A 14,561-nucleotide genomic window follows, 5' to 3' on the forward strand; every position below is an offset into this window, starting at 1 on the left:
TTTGTATATTTTAAGTGTTAAGGCTTACAAGTTATACCAACATTTGGCTTATACTGATAGTTGAAATATTGGAGCTTAGAAAATATGGGAAATTCCTAAACACAGCAATTCATGAAGCAACGAAAAGCCTTAACTACTGTGTACCTCCCCCGAAGCACACTCTAAGTAGGACCCCCAAGTATATACATACACACTAAGTATCCTTTAGGATCTGGTTTACTTTCAGTAAGGACCATTTCCTTTAATGCTTGATGTTCAATTAGCCAGAACAGTGAGACAATTATTCCACCTTCAAATTCAAATCCCTATTATACATTTATAAGGAAATTGCTGAATCTGAGACTCAGTTTTCCTTATCTACAAAATGGGGATAACATATTTAATTAGCAGAGTTTTTCTAAGAATTAAATAGCACGCATGATTGCCAGGCTCATAGCATTCAAAATTGGCTTTCTTTTTTTTTTTTAACCACATCTTTATTCTTTAGTATTCTACAGGCTGGACTTTATATCCTTATATTTTCTCTAATTATTAGTCTTTTACTCTTTTTGGTCAATCACTGTTATTTTCATAAGCTACCTCAAGTCCTTTGCTGATTAAGCATATCCCAAGGGGGGAAAACCCAATTTAGTTTAGTTCTACAGAGTTCACAGTAAAAAGGAAGAGGAAACAGGCAACTAAGCAGAAAAAAGAAGAGTGGGAAAACATTTCCTTCAAGAAAATGTTCTGAAAGAATTCCACATAGGAAATAGATCCTGAAAAGTTATTTTCATTGTGGTTTAATAGGTGTTCACAAAAAGGTATTTTGTGGCAATGTCACTCTTCCTCACAAATTGAGTATTTTCATTTATTGGCCAATTTCATAAAACTTAACATTCTAAAGAGGTCAACTTTTAAAAATGAACTTGAAAATAAGTACACATTGTTTAAAGACTTAAATTTCAAACAGACCTTCTCCCCTGTAATTTTAGGCATTACTATTTCTGAGCATCAACTAAGCAGATCAAATGATTAAATACCCAACTCTCCCCATTTGTAGTAACAAACCGCTCCCCAACGAGGTATAAAATGTTTAGAATAGAAAATGGATAAACATCTCAACTAGTAAAATTACTCCTTTTTCCGCATTAAAAAATAACTTGTGAAAAATGCAATGTAATTACGAAGTGTCATACTCAACTCTATCTCTAAAATAATACACGGCATAATTTTAACTAAGAGAAATGCTAGTTTCCCAAAATAGCATGATTGTTACCTTTTCCCGAGGTTTAAAAAATAAATATTACCATCATGACATCACTAGAAAGAAATTGAAGCATACAAGGAATAAACTATAGTTTCTTTTTATATCAAAATGTACTCTTGAAAATGTGTTTGGCACAGTGCTAAATCATATATAGTTAATACTAAATATTGCAGGATACAATAAAACCCTGGAGTTAATTGTTTACACCCTCTTATGGGAATGAAAATAATAGATACCAATTATTCAGAAGTCAGCCTATACAAACTGTATAAACAATACTTTATGTTTTGCTTTGAAAACCAGTGATATAATAAATTTTACATAAAAGACTGCAAAATAATATAAATGGATTTAAACAGATCTTTACAATAAGAAATTCAAATGGAAACAGACAAGTAACAAAGAGAAGTAAAAAAATTTATTGCAGTATTCGCTCCACCAGATTGCCTGGGGATCCCTTTTCTTGTATTGTTTTCAGGGTGACCTAATACATCAAAATCTACATTTACAAAAACTCCTTCTGCAGATAGGTCATAGATACTGCATGCTTTTTTTTTTTTCAACAGAATAAATTATATATCCAGGAGATTCTGCCATTTTACAGCCTGGAAAAAACAATGCTTCCCTGGAAACTGGGCTAAGCTAAAGAAAGCCATCCGCTGCTAGGTTAAACTCCAAGAACACTTTATTAAGAACATTAACAGACTAATTTCCAACATTCACTTGTTTATTTTTTAAACAGAAAGTTTTTTTTCCAAGATATAAACAATTTTTGTTAAACTATAATACAGTGGGAGTAAAAATGAACTGAGAATCTGTTTCTGCTGCACAACAGCGAAGGGAGCTCCCACAAAAATGTTTGCCCAACATTTCCTTCTTTTGTTCCTGCATCCCAGGTTCCATTCTTACTCTTCATAAAACTGATTTTTTTTTTTTGCCAGAATGTTGATATTTCAAGTTTTTCTGCCTTTTAAAAAAATTCCTGTAAATTTGGCTGCATGTACAAATTCATTAGCTGGAAGTCCCATCCTTGGCGGCATATAGGGATCGTAAAGTCTGAACAACTTTATTAGTCAGCTTATTAGCACTCGTTAGAGCAATTTTTTTGTAAATAATGTCTGACTCTTTAATAGTGTCTACCCAAGGCACCAGTTTGCGGCCATCACGGCGCTTAGCCTCAGTCCAGGAGCCACTGTAGGAGCCTGCCATCCACTGAACACTGAAGCCATTGCTGGTTTTCTGTACTACTCTTGCAATTTGTGGTCGATCTTTGTACTTTGGACAGCAAATAGCGATGACATCCATGACGTCAACACTTTCATTCATCTGTGCTGCCAACTCCGTAGAGTCTGAATTTCGTTTTGACCTTCTCAATGACTAAAACATTGGGAGGAGGGAAAAAAGACGAAGTGTTACACAAAAGAATTTTAGTGAAATTTTTGTTTTTATTGCTTTTAATCCCTTGACGCCGGGAGTTGGGATTTCCCAGCACACTTCCATTGCCGGCAATGAGACGCACCGTGACCGCCAGCGCCAAGGGGTTAACATATACTTGTAAAACCATATAACTCTTAATTTGTACCCGTGTCTTTACTCTTATTGATATATAAAATTATATATACATATGAACCATAAAGCTACATAAAACTTAGCAACAATAAAAAAGGATAACACACGTGAATACAATCCAAAGAAAAATTAATAACCCTTTATGCTGGATAAGTCTCATTTCTGTTTTTTTCTTTTTTATTGTCTTTTATGTTAAACTTTCTACAAAAGGATGTATAAATGGTTAAGTAGAGAATCTCTATCTACAAAATGTTTTCTCTCATAAGTATTACATTACTTGGTGTACATTTAATAGACTGACATATATAAGCACATAAAAATCATTTTACGTAATACGCTGCGAAATACGTTGACTCCTCCTCCGCCTCACCCCTGAAGTGCCTCCTCCTCTATCCTCCCCATCACTTTCATCATCTTCTGTCTCTGCTGCTGCATTATTTTTAGGGCTGCCTCCTCCAAGCAGCGAGGTAATTGCTTTGTTCCGAGCATTTGTACTAGCTGACACCTCCCCTTCTTCTTCCTCTTCATCAGGGTCCAGATGTTCCATGAGAAGTTTGAACTACAAAAATTAGATATGAATTTAGAGTTTAGTAAATAATCTTAAAGAAGACTGTTAAGTCCTTAAATATTTCCTATTTAATTTTTTCCTAAATCTTTTCTAGGCAGTAGTTGTGTGTGGGTTCTAGTTTAGTAGCTGAATAGATTTTAGCTATTGTCCAAGACAGGGCCTGGCAAATATTTTTTATAAAGTGCCAGATAGTAAATATTTCTGGCTTTGCAGGCCATATGGTCTCTGTCATTACTACATAACTCTACCATCGTAGTGTGAAAGCAACTAGAGACAATACCTAAGCGAATGGGCATGGCTATTTCAATACACTTTATTTAAAAGGGCAGTGGGGAAAAAATAAAATTAAACAAACAAACAAACAAAACAATCAGCGGGGGCCAAGTTTGGCCCATAAGCTGGAGTTTGCTGACCCTGGTCCAAGTTACCAAGTAACCAGATGATTAATAATTAATTACTGATAGACATCTTTCAAGTTCTTTACCCCTTTTGCCCTCTGCTAAAATAAGAAGATACAAGAGGAAGAAAAGGATGTTAAAGAATTTAAAAAGAGAACTAAAATAATTTTCAGCTTTAGAGTGTAAGGTTTGCAGTCAATGAATAATACGAAAAGCACTTCGTAGGTTTTGTCGCTTAAAAAAATTATTTTTAGAGAACAAGAAGACAGAGAGGGAGGGAGAGAGGGAGAGAGAGACAGTGTGTGAATAAGGAATGGGAGGGAAGGGGGAGGAAGGGAGGGAAAGGGGAAGCAGACTTCCACTAAGCAGGGCGCAGAATGCTAAGTGGGGCTCTATCTTCTGATACGGAGGTGACAATAGGAGCTGTAACCAAAAGTCAGACACTTAACCCACTGGGACACCAAAGTGTCCCTGTGTAAGTTTCATTCTTGGTCAAAAATATTACTAATTATGTTCAGCTCGTTGCTTTAAGTAGATTAAAATTAAAAAATTATTTTTATTTTTTAGGGACAATCTCAACCCCATGTTTTTAAACATCAAGCTTTCCTGTGTTAAAGTATACATAAAACTTACCATTCTAGTGATTTTAAAGTGTTCAATTCATTGCCATTAAGTATATTCACAATGTTGTGTAATCATTATCACCATCATTTCCAGAACTTTTTTCATTCTGAACAGAAACTCATTCTGTACCTATTAAAACAACAGCTCCTCATTCCTTCCTACCCCCCTGGGGTCCCTGGTATCCTTTTCCATTTTCTGTCTCTAGGCATTTGCCTATTCTTAAAGATATTTAAAAAGCATGTTTTACATACACATGCTCTCACATGCCTGCTAACTGAGTATTTATGGAGGACGCATACAAGTATATAAGCCTGTATTACACTTCTGTAAGAACACATGAAAAAGCAGGAACACTGGTTGCCAGGAAGGAGAGCAACAGAACGGCTGAGGAGTGCAGGAGGATGACTTTTCCTGATTTTTGCTTTTAGGAACTATAAACCATGTAATCTACTGAATTAAAAAGAAATACATATGTGGGCATGGCTCTTCCCTGAAACTTGCCTATAGAATCTCATTCTCACTAAAATAATGTGAGTGGTGGACCAGCGTTTTCGAAGACAAAATACGATGCAATGGGTGAAGTGGGAAAGGCAGGCAGGCTTCAAATACCTCGTTAAAACCACACAGAGAAAAATAATCCTGATATTGCATGAGGCTTCCATGTAAGGGAGGGAGTGGAGCTATCTCCACCCAAAGAATTTAATTTTCAAAAAAGTATTATTAGAAAATATACTTTGGTTTTACTACTCACGTCCAGATACTGTTTTACTATACTCCTCTTCACATCTTCAGTGATTTTGGAATTAGCCATATCACTCCGCAGGAAGTCCAGTGTTTGTTTGGGATGAAAATGAACTCCTGTTTTTCGGTTTATTGCCTTATCATACACTTTCGCAGATTCAGATGGAGAGTATTTCTGAATTTTACTGTTTTGGGAAAACACAGTCATTGACTTTAAAATTTTTTCAGGCATTTATATTTAAAGTGATTGTAGTTAAATGTCACTTACTAATAATTAAACTTTTTGTCACAGAGATTTCAACCAGTGAACTTCTACACAAAAATAATTTTAAAAAGGGACGTAAAGACATAAAGGCAAAGATTAAAAAGAATAATAACGCCTTGTTTCCAACAGTATTTGTCTTGAATACAGGGATCATTTAAATGTAAGTAATTTCTCAAGTCTGTTTTTGAATACCATGATCATGACTGTAGAACAGTTTCAATATAAATACTGGTTTACCTCCTACTTTCTTACCCTCCAACTATTCATCCTCTACACAGCAGCCAGAATGTTTACAAACCTGTTTCATATTATTAATAACTCTGGCTTAAAAATCTTCTCAACTCTCTAGCACTGCTCCAAGACCCTACAGGGTTTTACATTATTTTGAACTAGTTGCCAACATTTAACATCAAGGTATTTATCATAAAAACCTGGATTATCTAGCTTCTCTTGAAAAAGTAGAAGCTCCTGGCCAAATCATGCCCACCTTTTTCCATGGTAACAAACTGACGAATGTCTGAGTAATACCTGAGCCCCTTAAATAAAACATTCTCTTTCTAGTTTGCCAGAGAATTTCTACCAAATCTACTTTACTCTGTTTCATCACCTAAGAACATATGACTTTGTGATTCTTAGTAAAGGTTTCCATGAATATGAAAAATGACCAAAGTTTCACGGGTATAGGCAGAAAAAGAGATACCTATAGTCACTAATCATGGGTAAACTTATAGGGCTTTCACAACAATCAGCACTTCCCCATCTCTTACTTTACAGAGTACATTAAAGACCCCATTTGGGTTCTCTTGGAGCTCAGTCTAGTTGGTCTGCATCTATTCTTGATTCATAGCTCTTTAAAAACTTAAATTTGCAACCTATTTTAAGATTAGCCTAGTTTTCTAGTAAGATCTATTTAAGGAAACCAAAGTAAGTCCTTTCACTTACAATGCAACTAGTGAATGTTTTGCCTCTCTTAAAATTGTGGTATATTACATAACAAAATATTATACAGCAACAATAAGGAACAAACTTCTTTTAAAAGGGACATTTTAAATATGAAAGTAAACATGCAATCAAAACTGTGTTTCATTGCTAGAGGGGAGAGGGTGGGAGGGATGGGGTGGCTGGGTGATGGACATGGGGGAGGGTATGTGCTATGGTGAGGGAAAAAAAAGATTACACACACACACACACACACACAAAACTACTGGGTTTCATATTTCTTTATAATTTGAACAGGGTAAAGTTTTTTTCTCTCACTGGTTATATAACCTTACCTATCAGAAAATCCACAGAGATTCTTCAAATGTTGTTTTAACATCAGAAGCAATAAAATACCCTGGGAGACATTTGCAAATTCAATTAAAGGAGCTGAATTTTCTGGCAAACATTTCATCACTGAATTTATATCATCTTCTGAATCTGAATCTGAATCTGAATCTACACGTTTTCGTGACTTCCGAGGCCTGGAAACTTCTTCTTCACTCTCACTTGACTCATTTTCCTTACTAGGTGATGATTTTTTCTCTTTCCTTTTGTCTTTTACCATTGACTGGGGAAAAAAAAGGGAAAACAGTAACAAAATACCACTAATAAATAATTGTGCTCTATTCATAATCATCAAAAAGCATCTCTAAATTAATATTTTATATATTGAAACCTTCTGACTTTCCATGAACAACAATTAGGTTCCAAGACTAAACAAAGTCATATATAATCTATATAATCCATTGCTCTGATGCCCCCTCCCCAAAAGCTCTTCTCAAATATCGAAGGGAAACAATTTTGTTATAGGATAGAGATGAAATATAAGTTAGTTATAAAAGTATCGATTTGGTACAGGTAAACCACTAGAGGAAAAACACTAATTATAATTTAAGTAAGGGCGCTTAATTTAAGCACCTGGCTGGCTCAGTCAGTAGAGTGTGTGACTCTTGATCTCAGGGTCATGAGTTTGAGCCCCACGTTACGCATACTCATTATTTAAAAAAACAGTGCTACATGTAATTTAACAAAGAGAATATAACAGGCTTGAACACCCCAACTTCTATCAAACTTTCCCTTTTAAGAACTTCTCAATATATGCAACTTTTCTTAAATTAGTTAAATTCCGTGTACCTTTTTTTTTTTTTTTTACTTTATGAAACTGTTAGCTCTTAAAAAGAAAGCCAGCTGGATTTAAGAGAGGGGAAAAGACCAGATTACAAAGCAATTATTAGGTTTAAGAAGAAATAAAACTGGAGAAACATTTACAAGTATATTCACAACAGTAAGTGAAGTAAAATAAAAATATGATGACTAAAGTTTCTGGGAAATTATTAACTTCTCAAACTTTAAGGGGCACCTAGGAATTCTGTTAAAAATGCAGACTATTTCAGCAGGTCTAAAGTGGGACCTGAGGTTCTGCTAGTTCTAACAAGATCTCAAGTGAGGCCAGTGCTGCTGGGTCTTGGTGCACACTTTAAGCAGCAAGGGTTTAGACTTTAAGCAGCAAGGGTTTAGTTACCTCTATAATTCCAACCCTTGGGTATTATAATAACTTCCCTGATTTACTACTGTGATCAGGGGGAGCTCTGAGCAAAACAATTTTGTAAAATGAGATCTACTTGTATCATCCGGCACACAAAAATATTCCAATTAATTTTTAAATAATTAACTGAGTGCTACTAGGTGTTCAAATGTTATACCGGGTGCTGTTACAATGAAACCAATTACATTTCCTCCTATGAATCATAAGAGAAGACATACGGAGAAAACTGGGTGATGATTTTGGGCACACAATACGCCAGTTCCGTTATGACACTAGTGTTCAGGGATAGGAGATCAATAGTATTATACATTTTGTTTTTCCTTATAAGTAAGGTATCTATTTATATCTCTCCAAGTATACTATTGTGATCTACAGCATTACCAGACTTCTAGAATAGCAAGGTGCTTTAAAATGGGGTTTAAATGAATATATGAATGGACACCAAACACTTAAGATCAGTGCTTAAAGTAAGAGAAAAAAAGAAGTGGGATGGCTTACCAAAAGAACAATATATATTTATATACTATAAATATATGTGTATGTGTGTGTGTGTGTGTGTGTGTGTGTGTGTGTATTTCCACTTAAATGATCTGGAATGGAATGGTTTTAGGTCTTTCTTAATAGAAATGAAATGGCAACCCACTTCTTCTCCCCAATTCAAGCACTGCCCCGATTTTAATAAATTCATTTAGAAAGACTTTACCTGTGAAAAGAAAAAAAAAAAAAAAGAACAATGGAAACAAAATAGTGAGAATAGCATGCCTGCACTTTGACAGATGCATTAAGAATAGTAATGTGTGTAACTTACCTCCTTGAATGACTGCAGTAGGTTACTACCAGAAACTGAGAGTGTAATGTCTATATGATGCATTATAAACAACGGCTCTTCCTGTGTCTGGTATGGAAAACAGGCTAGATTGTCTGCTATATACAAGAGCATATTCACTTCTGTTTTCTGTAAATTTTAAAAAAAGGTACACATGTTTAGTGGATAATCTAGAAATCCATCCAAAAAGCCTTTTTAGAAAAAGTATTAGAGGGCACTTTCACCTCAGTCAATGTTTCAGAAAGAGAAGGGTAGGGGAGGGAGGGAGAGAGCAGGGCAGGGAGGTAAGAAAAAGGGATGAGGGGGCACAGAATTGGATTTTATAAAATAATCTTATACCCATTTAAAGAGATTTCATAATGACTTATACCATGGACCTCAAGAAGGGAAGGTGAAATTTTTCTGTGCACCCAAGTGGAATTCCCTGCAGTATTCTTATAAAGTATATGGAATTTTTATGATAAATCCATACCACATCAGAAAGTATACATATGAATTCATAATGATTTGTCATTGTGCTTCTAAGAGTTTAACCCATATGGAGATCAGTTACACACAGTTACTATTCTGCCCTCAAAAATAAGCGGTAATCATAGTACTAACATGTGGGTTAAAAAAAATCAAAGTTCATGTATTCAAAAACATTTGTCCATTTCCTACATATCCAGTATCAGTCATTCTGACAGGGCCATACCATAGTCTCACAAGATAAAAACTCTGAGGGAGGCAAAATTTAAGGCAAAAGTTATGGTTACTACTAGTTGTTTGCTTTAAAAAGAATAGAGACTTTACGCATTTCAGATAGAACGAATATAAACAGAAATGAACATTAAAATTTAAATTCCTTTAAAACACAGCTTAGGGAAAAAAAAAAAAAAGGGAAAGAGAAAATACAGCAGTCAAAACACACTCCCTCCTGCTATCTCACCTATCCTGCCATGCAAACAATCCAAAACCCAACTGTGGCATCAGCAACAACAAAATCCCAAAGGACAAATGCAATAAATTTGCTAACACCCTACTTTTTGTTTTTAAAATATGTATCAATTCCTATGTGTTAAAATTGGGGAAATGCAGACATAGGACTCCACCTTGTCTATGAGTTTTAACACTAATTTTTAAACGTATTTTTTCTCCTAAAACTGAAAATGTTCAGGACTACTCTGAATAAACCTTTTTAAAACTCTGAAATTCTTCAACTTTGGTCACAAAAAGTCCTATATTGCTCATTCCTTTAAAAAATCAAATTTCTTAAAAGAATACTCTAGAGCTGCTCCTGCCATGTCTTCCTCACCACTCTTCAGTCACAGTCGAGCTTGTATCCCTCACTCTTTGATGGCTGCCATCTAATCTCGCCCCATTTCTTTTTTTTAAATATCTTATTCTCCTCGACTTCTGAGTATACTAGACACTACTGTGTCCACCCTTTCCTTCCTGCAATTTTCTTCCTCCTTAGTTTTCTCTTCCTACCTCTTTGACTAATCCTCTATGTCCTTCTCAACTCCTTTTCAACAATCCTCACACAGCCTTATTTATTACTTCTTCACAACACTTCTTTCCTTTCCTACTGTCATCATAATCGATCAATCCCTTGTTGTCTCCAGTGTGAACACAATGCTAAAAAAAAAAATCCATGTTCCTGAAATGCTCTTTGGCATCTGTCCTCTTCACTTTATTTAAATGTTTTTTTTTTTTGGTTTTTCACTGTCTACAAAATCCTCCATAAACCATGCCTCATTATGACCTTTCTGCTCCAGTCAAATAATAATCTATTTGTTATTTTCCACACATTCTTATCTTTGTACCTTTATTATCTTTTTACCCCTGGCTTAAGCAGTGGATCTATCTCATTTAACCTCCCAGGCCTTCAGTGATTTGTTCCTCCTCTGACATCCTTTATTAGGACTAGTCAGGAGACAGCACTGCGTTATGACAGCTGAATTATCAGCTTAGCACTGCGCATGCCGGGGTGACAGAATACTGAGCTAATGACAGAGAGCAGGACAATGAAACCACACAGGAATGAAGCTCAGGAGACGAGATAAGGACTAGAGCAGCATCAACAGTACAAACCACCTGGCACGTAGACTATATCAACCTTAACATATTTACTTCCTTTATATTGTGTTCGATCACCACAATTGGAGGGAGGTAAGATCAGTGAGGGGAAGACTACTATATCATACCATTTCCACTCCTAGCATGATGATGCCCCTCTACACAATGAAAACTTAATACTGATGATGATATGATGATGATGGTGGTGATGATGATGATTAAATTATATTTCAATTATTTCTGAAATAGATGCTTATAAATTTATTTGCTAGATCACGTACAAAAAAATTTCATGTAGCACTTAAAAAGAAGAGGTCTAGTAAAGTATCTATATTCTGGCAATTTAAATTTTGTTTTATTTAAAAAAATTCTGGTTTGGGGATAATAACAAAGTCAACCTTTAAGTGATTAAAACACAATAAAACCCCACAACCCTCCTTTTGTTCTTTTCAAAACTTTACACACACATAGGTTAACTGGTGAGCTCTATGTGGGCAGATACTACATCTGTTCCATCTACTATTTTATCTTCACCTCTTAGCACGATGACTACCACACATGGCAGGTGCTGAATAAATATTTATGTAAAATAAATGAATAAATTAAGAGATAAGCTTAAAGAACAGGTTGTTCTATTTTCTCGGCTTATGGACCTGGCCAATGTAACTTGTACAATAACCCAAAGGATCAAAACTGTAATTACACAAAAGTGGGCTCTTCATTAAGGAAGTTAAGTTGAACAAATTAGGATCTCAGCCGCCAAAAACCTACAACAGTTATTCTAACAATATTTGGGCGTGACAGAAGTTAAGTGCAATTTCACCTTATTTAGTGAAGCAACCTATCCCCCGCTCCCAAGTGATAGTTTAGTGATTGAAAGTTATGCTTAAAGGAACTATTATCAAAGTTTATAAGACATTCAGTATGGAGACACAATTATATTTTATCCCTCAATGTATTTGTACTCATGCAAAATTTCCCCTCCCAATTTGACTATATACCTTATAATTACTACAGGAGACGTAAAGAAACATATATTTAATATATTCATTATTATTTACTAAAATGATAATATTTTCAAAATGGTGACTACTTTAGGCATAAAATTTATAGAACATTTATTTTCTTAAAATATTAAGTTTTTATGCTTACAGCTGTGTCATCAAAGAGGTTGAGTAAAGAAATCAGAAAGGCCCGTCTGTGCTGGCGGTTTCCACGGATCATGGAGTAAAGGTGTGAACACAAAGCACTAGAGGACTCATCTTGTCTGAAACCCCTTACAGGATCTTTTAGGCATGTGTTGATTGCCTGTTGTACCTGGTAAGACATCTTCATACCAGCCACTGCTTTCATCTGAAATCAATAAAACCCTCATTTTTGACATGGAAATTAATTAAGAGTCAAATTAAAAATATGCTTTGAGCATTATAGCCAGACGTTAACTCCACTGTTTGGCTTTCTTATTTAAAATAATAAAATAAAATAAAATAAAATAAAATAAAATAAAATAAAATAAAATAAAATCATGGAACTCAAGTGGCAGAAGGAATATCAGAGATTACCTATTGCAACCCCCGTGTTTTATGTAAGAAAAAAATATCAAGAACCAGAAGAGCCATTACTGCCAACTTCACACAGTAGGGACTAGAACCCATGCATCCTTATTTCTAGTCCAGTCACCTCTAGCTCAATCTTAAGAGTTAGTCTTAAACAAACACCTTGGGTGACAAACTTAGTTGCATGTTTGGAAGTAAATAGTATGCAAAAGGTTTTATTCTAATATGAATATGGACAGGACATTTATCAAGGTAATGGTATACCAAAGAAAGACATTTAAGTTTAGGGGATATAATTTAAAAACACATACATGAATGAATCCAGCATATTTTTTGTCTATTTCCACAAGCTGCTGATCAGCCTTGTTCCTCATAGCTGGTTCCGGGTCCGTTCCCATAGCAATTAAATATGGTACACACTAAAATAAAAATAAAGGTATTCTTCAGTGCAAATCAATCAACAATAAATAAGTGAATGAGAGGATTTGTAAGACATCACAGTAGTAAAAGCTCTGTATGATCATGACATATATAAAACTCGCTATATACTGGGATATATATATATTTAGCTTTACAGGCCTTCCAATAAATGTCATATCTTAGTGCTCTTTTAAAAATGATTCATCTTGGGGCACCTGGGTGGCTCAGTGGGTTAACAGCCTCTGCCTTCAGCTCAGGTCATGATCCAGGGTCCTGGGATCAAGCCCCGCATGGGGCTCTCTGCTCAGTGGGAAGCCTGCCTCCCCCACCCCCACCTCCCTCCGCCTGCCTCTCTGCCTACTTGTGATCTGACTGTGAAATAAATTCTTTAAAAAAAAATATTCATCTTCCCTTAGATTTATCTTAAAGGAAAAAAAAAGAGCAATGAAGTACCAGCAAAAATACTGATGTGGTGAAACTGAAACAATTTCAGTGTGAAGCAAAGTTTCTTTAAACATAAAGAGCTCTACACTATGATTATTCACTTAAGATTATGACATATAATACAAATATATAATCCAATACCTTTTCAAGCTTGACTGAATTTGGTATGTAAGGATAACACAGGACACAAAGTAACTTGTCTTCCATATTTCAAAATTAGGAAAATAAAAATTCTTCCACAGTACTGACTTTATATAGGGCTTTAATGATCAGTCAGTCTGACAGCTACTGTTTTGTAAACAGCCAAATCCACTGGATCTCTTTTTTTTTTTTTTTAAAGATTTTATTTATTTTATTTGACAGATAGAGATCACAAGTAGGCAGAGAGGCAAGCAGAGAGAGCGAGAGAAGGAAGCAGGCTCCCTGCTGAGCAGAGAGCCCGATGCGGGGCTCGATCCCAGGATCCTGGGATCATGACCTGAGCTGAAAGCAGAGGCTTTAACCCACTGAGCCACCCAGGTGCCCCTCCACTGGATTTCTAAAGTCAAAAATACCCATACTATGTTCAAAGAATCTGAACCAGTGGTAAGACCTGAAAACAACAAACAGCTTAAAAATAAATAAATAAAAGCACAGCACTAGCTTTAAAGGATGATCATGGATTAAATCCTGAATCAGGGGGAGTAGGTCCATAAAGAGTATTACTGACTTGGGGCACCTGGGTGGCTCAATCGGTTAGGCATCCGTCTTTTGGTTTCAGCTTGGGTCATGATCTTAGGGTCATGAGACTGAGCCCTGCATGAGCTCCATGCTCAGTGATGAGTCTGCTTCAGATTCTTTCCCTCTTCTTCTCCCTCCCCTTCTCCTCCTGCCCTGGCTTGCATTCTCTCTCTCTCACTCAAATACACAAAAAATAAAAGCTTTTACTGGCAAAATCTGAAAATGGACTATTATTAGATAAGATTGCATCAATGTTATATTTCCTGAATCTGATGACTCCATTATGATTTTTTTTAAAAGAGTTTATTTATTTAACAGACAGAGATCACAAGCAGGCAGAGGCAGGCAGAGAGAGGGAGAGAGAGAGAGGAATGCAAGTTCCCCGCTGAGCAGAAAGCCCGATGCAGGGCTCGATCCTAGGACCCTGAGATCATGACCTGAGCCAAAGGCAGAGGCTTTAACCCACTGAGCCACCGAGGCGCCCCTGCATTATGATTTTGTAAATGTCCCTATTCTTAAAAAATATATATACGCTGAAGTGTTCAGAGACAAACAGTTACAGTGATATCACAATATTACTATCAAATGATTCAGAAAGA

General features: G+C 35.7%; 1 protein-coding gene across 3 annotated transcripts in view; it reads right to left on the reverse strand.

Annotated features, from left to right (window-relative positions):
- Positions 1-846: 846 nt before the first annotated feature.
- NIPBL (NIPBL cohesin loading factor) overlaps positions 847-14,561 on the reverse strand; it is a 206,270-nt gene continuing 192,555 nt past the window's right edge. For 2 of the 3 annotated variants that reach the window (XM_046000821.1, XM_046000823.1), the window contains 7 exons: positions 12,690-12,797; positions 11,975-12,175; positions 8,747-8,893; positions 6,686-6,960; positions 5,157-5,331; positions 3,186-3,374; positions 847-2,623 (listed from right to left, as the gene is read on the reverse strand). In XM_046000821.1, the coding sequence (XP_045856777.1) occupies positions 2,258-2,623; positions 3,186-3,374; positions 5,157-5,331; positions 6,686-6,960; positions 8,747-8,893; positions 11,975-12,175; positions 12,690-12,797 (1,461 nt within the window). In that variant the 3' untranslated portion in view covers positions 847-2,257. Of the gene's footprint in view, positions 2,624-3,144; positions 3,375-5,156; positions 5,332-6,685; positions 6,961-8,746; positions 8,894-11,974; positions 12,176-12,689; positions 12,798-14,561 lie in introns of all 3 variants that reach the window. The other variant, XM_046000822.1, reaches the window with a different exon arrangement.

This window comes from Meles meles, chromosome 3 (genome assembly GCF_922984935.1).
Source record: "Meles meles chromosome 3, mMelMel3.1 paternal haplotype, whole genome shotgun sequence".
Lineage (NCBI taxonomy): Eukaryota > Metazoa > Chordata > Mammalia > Carnivora > Mustelidae > Meles > Meles meles.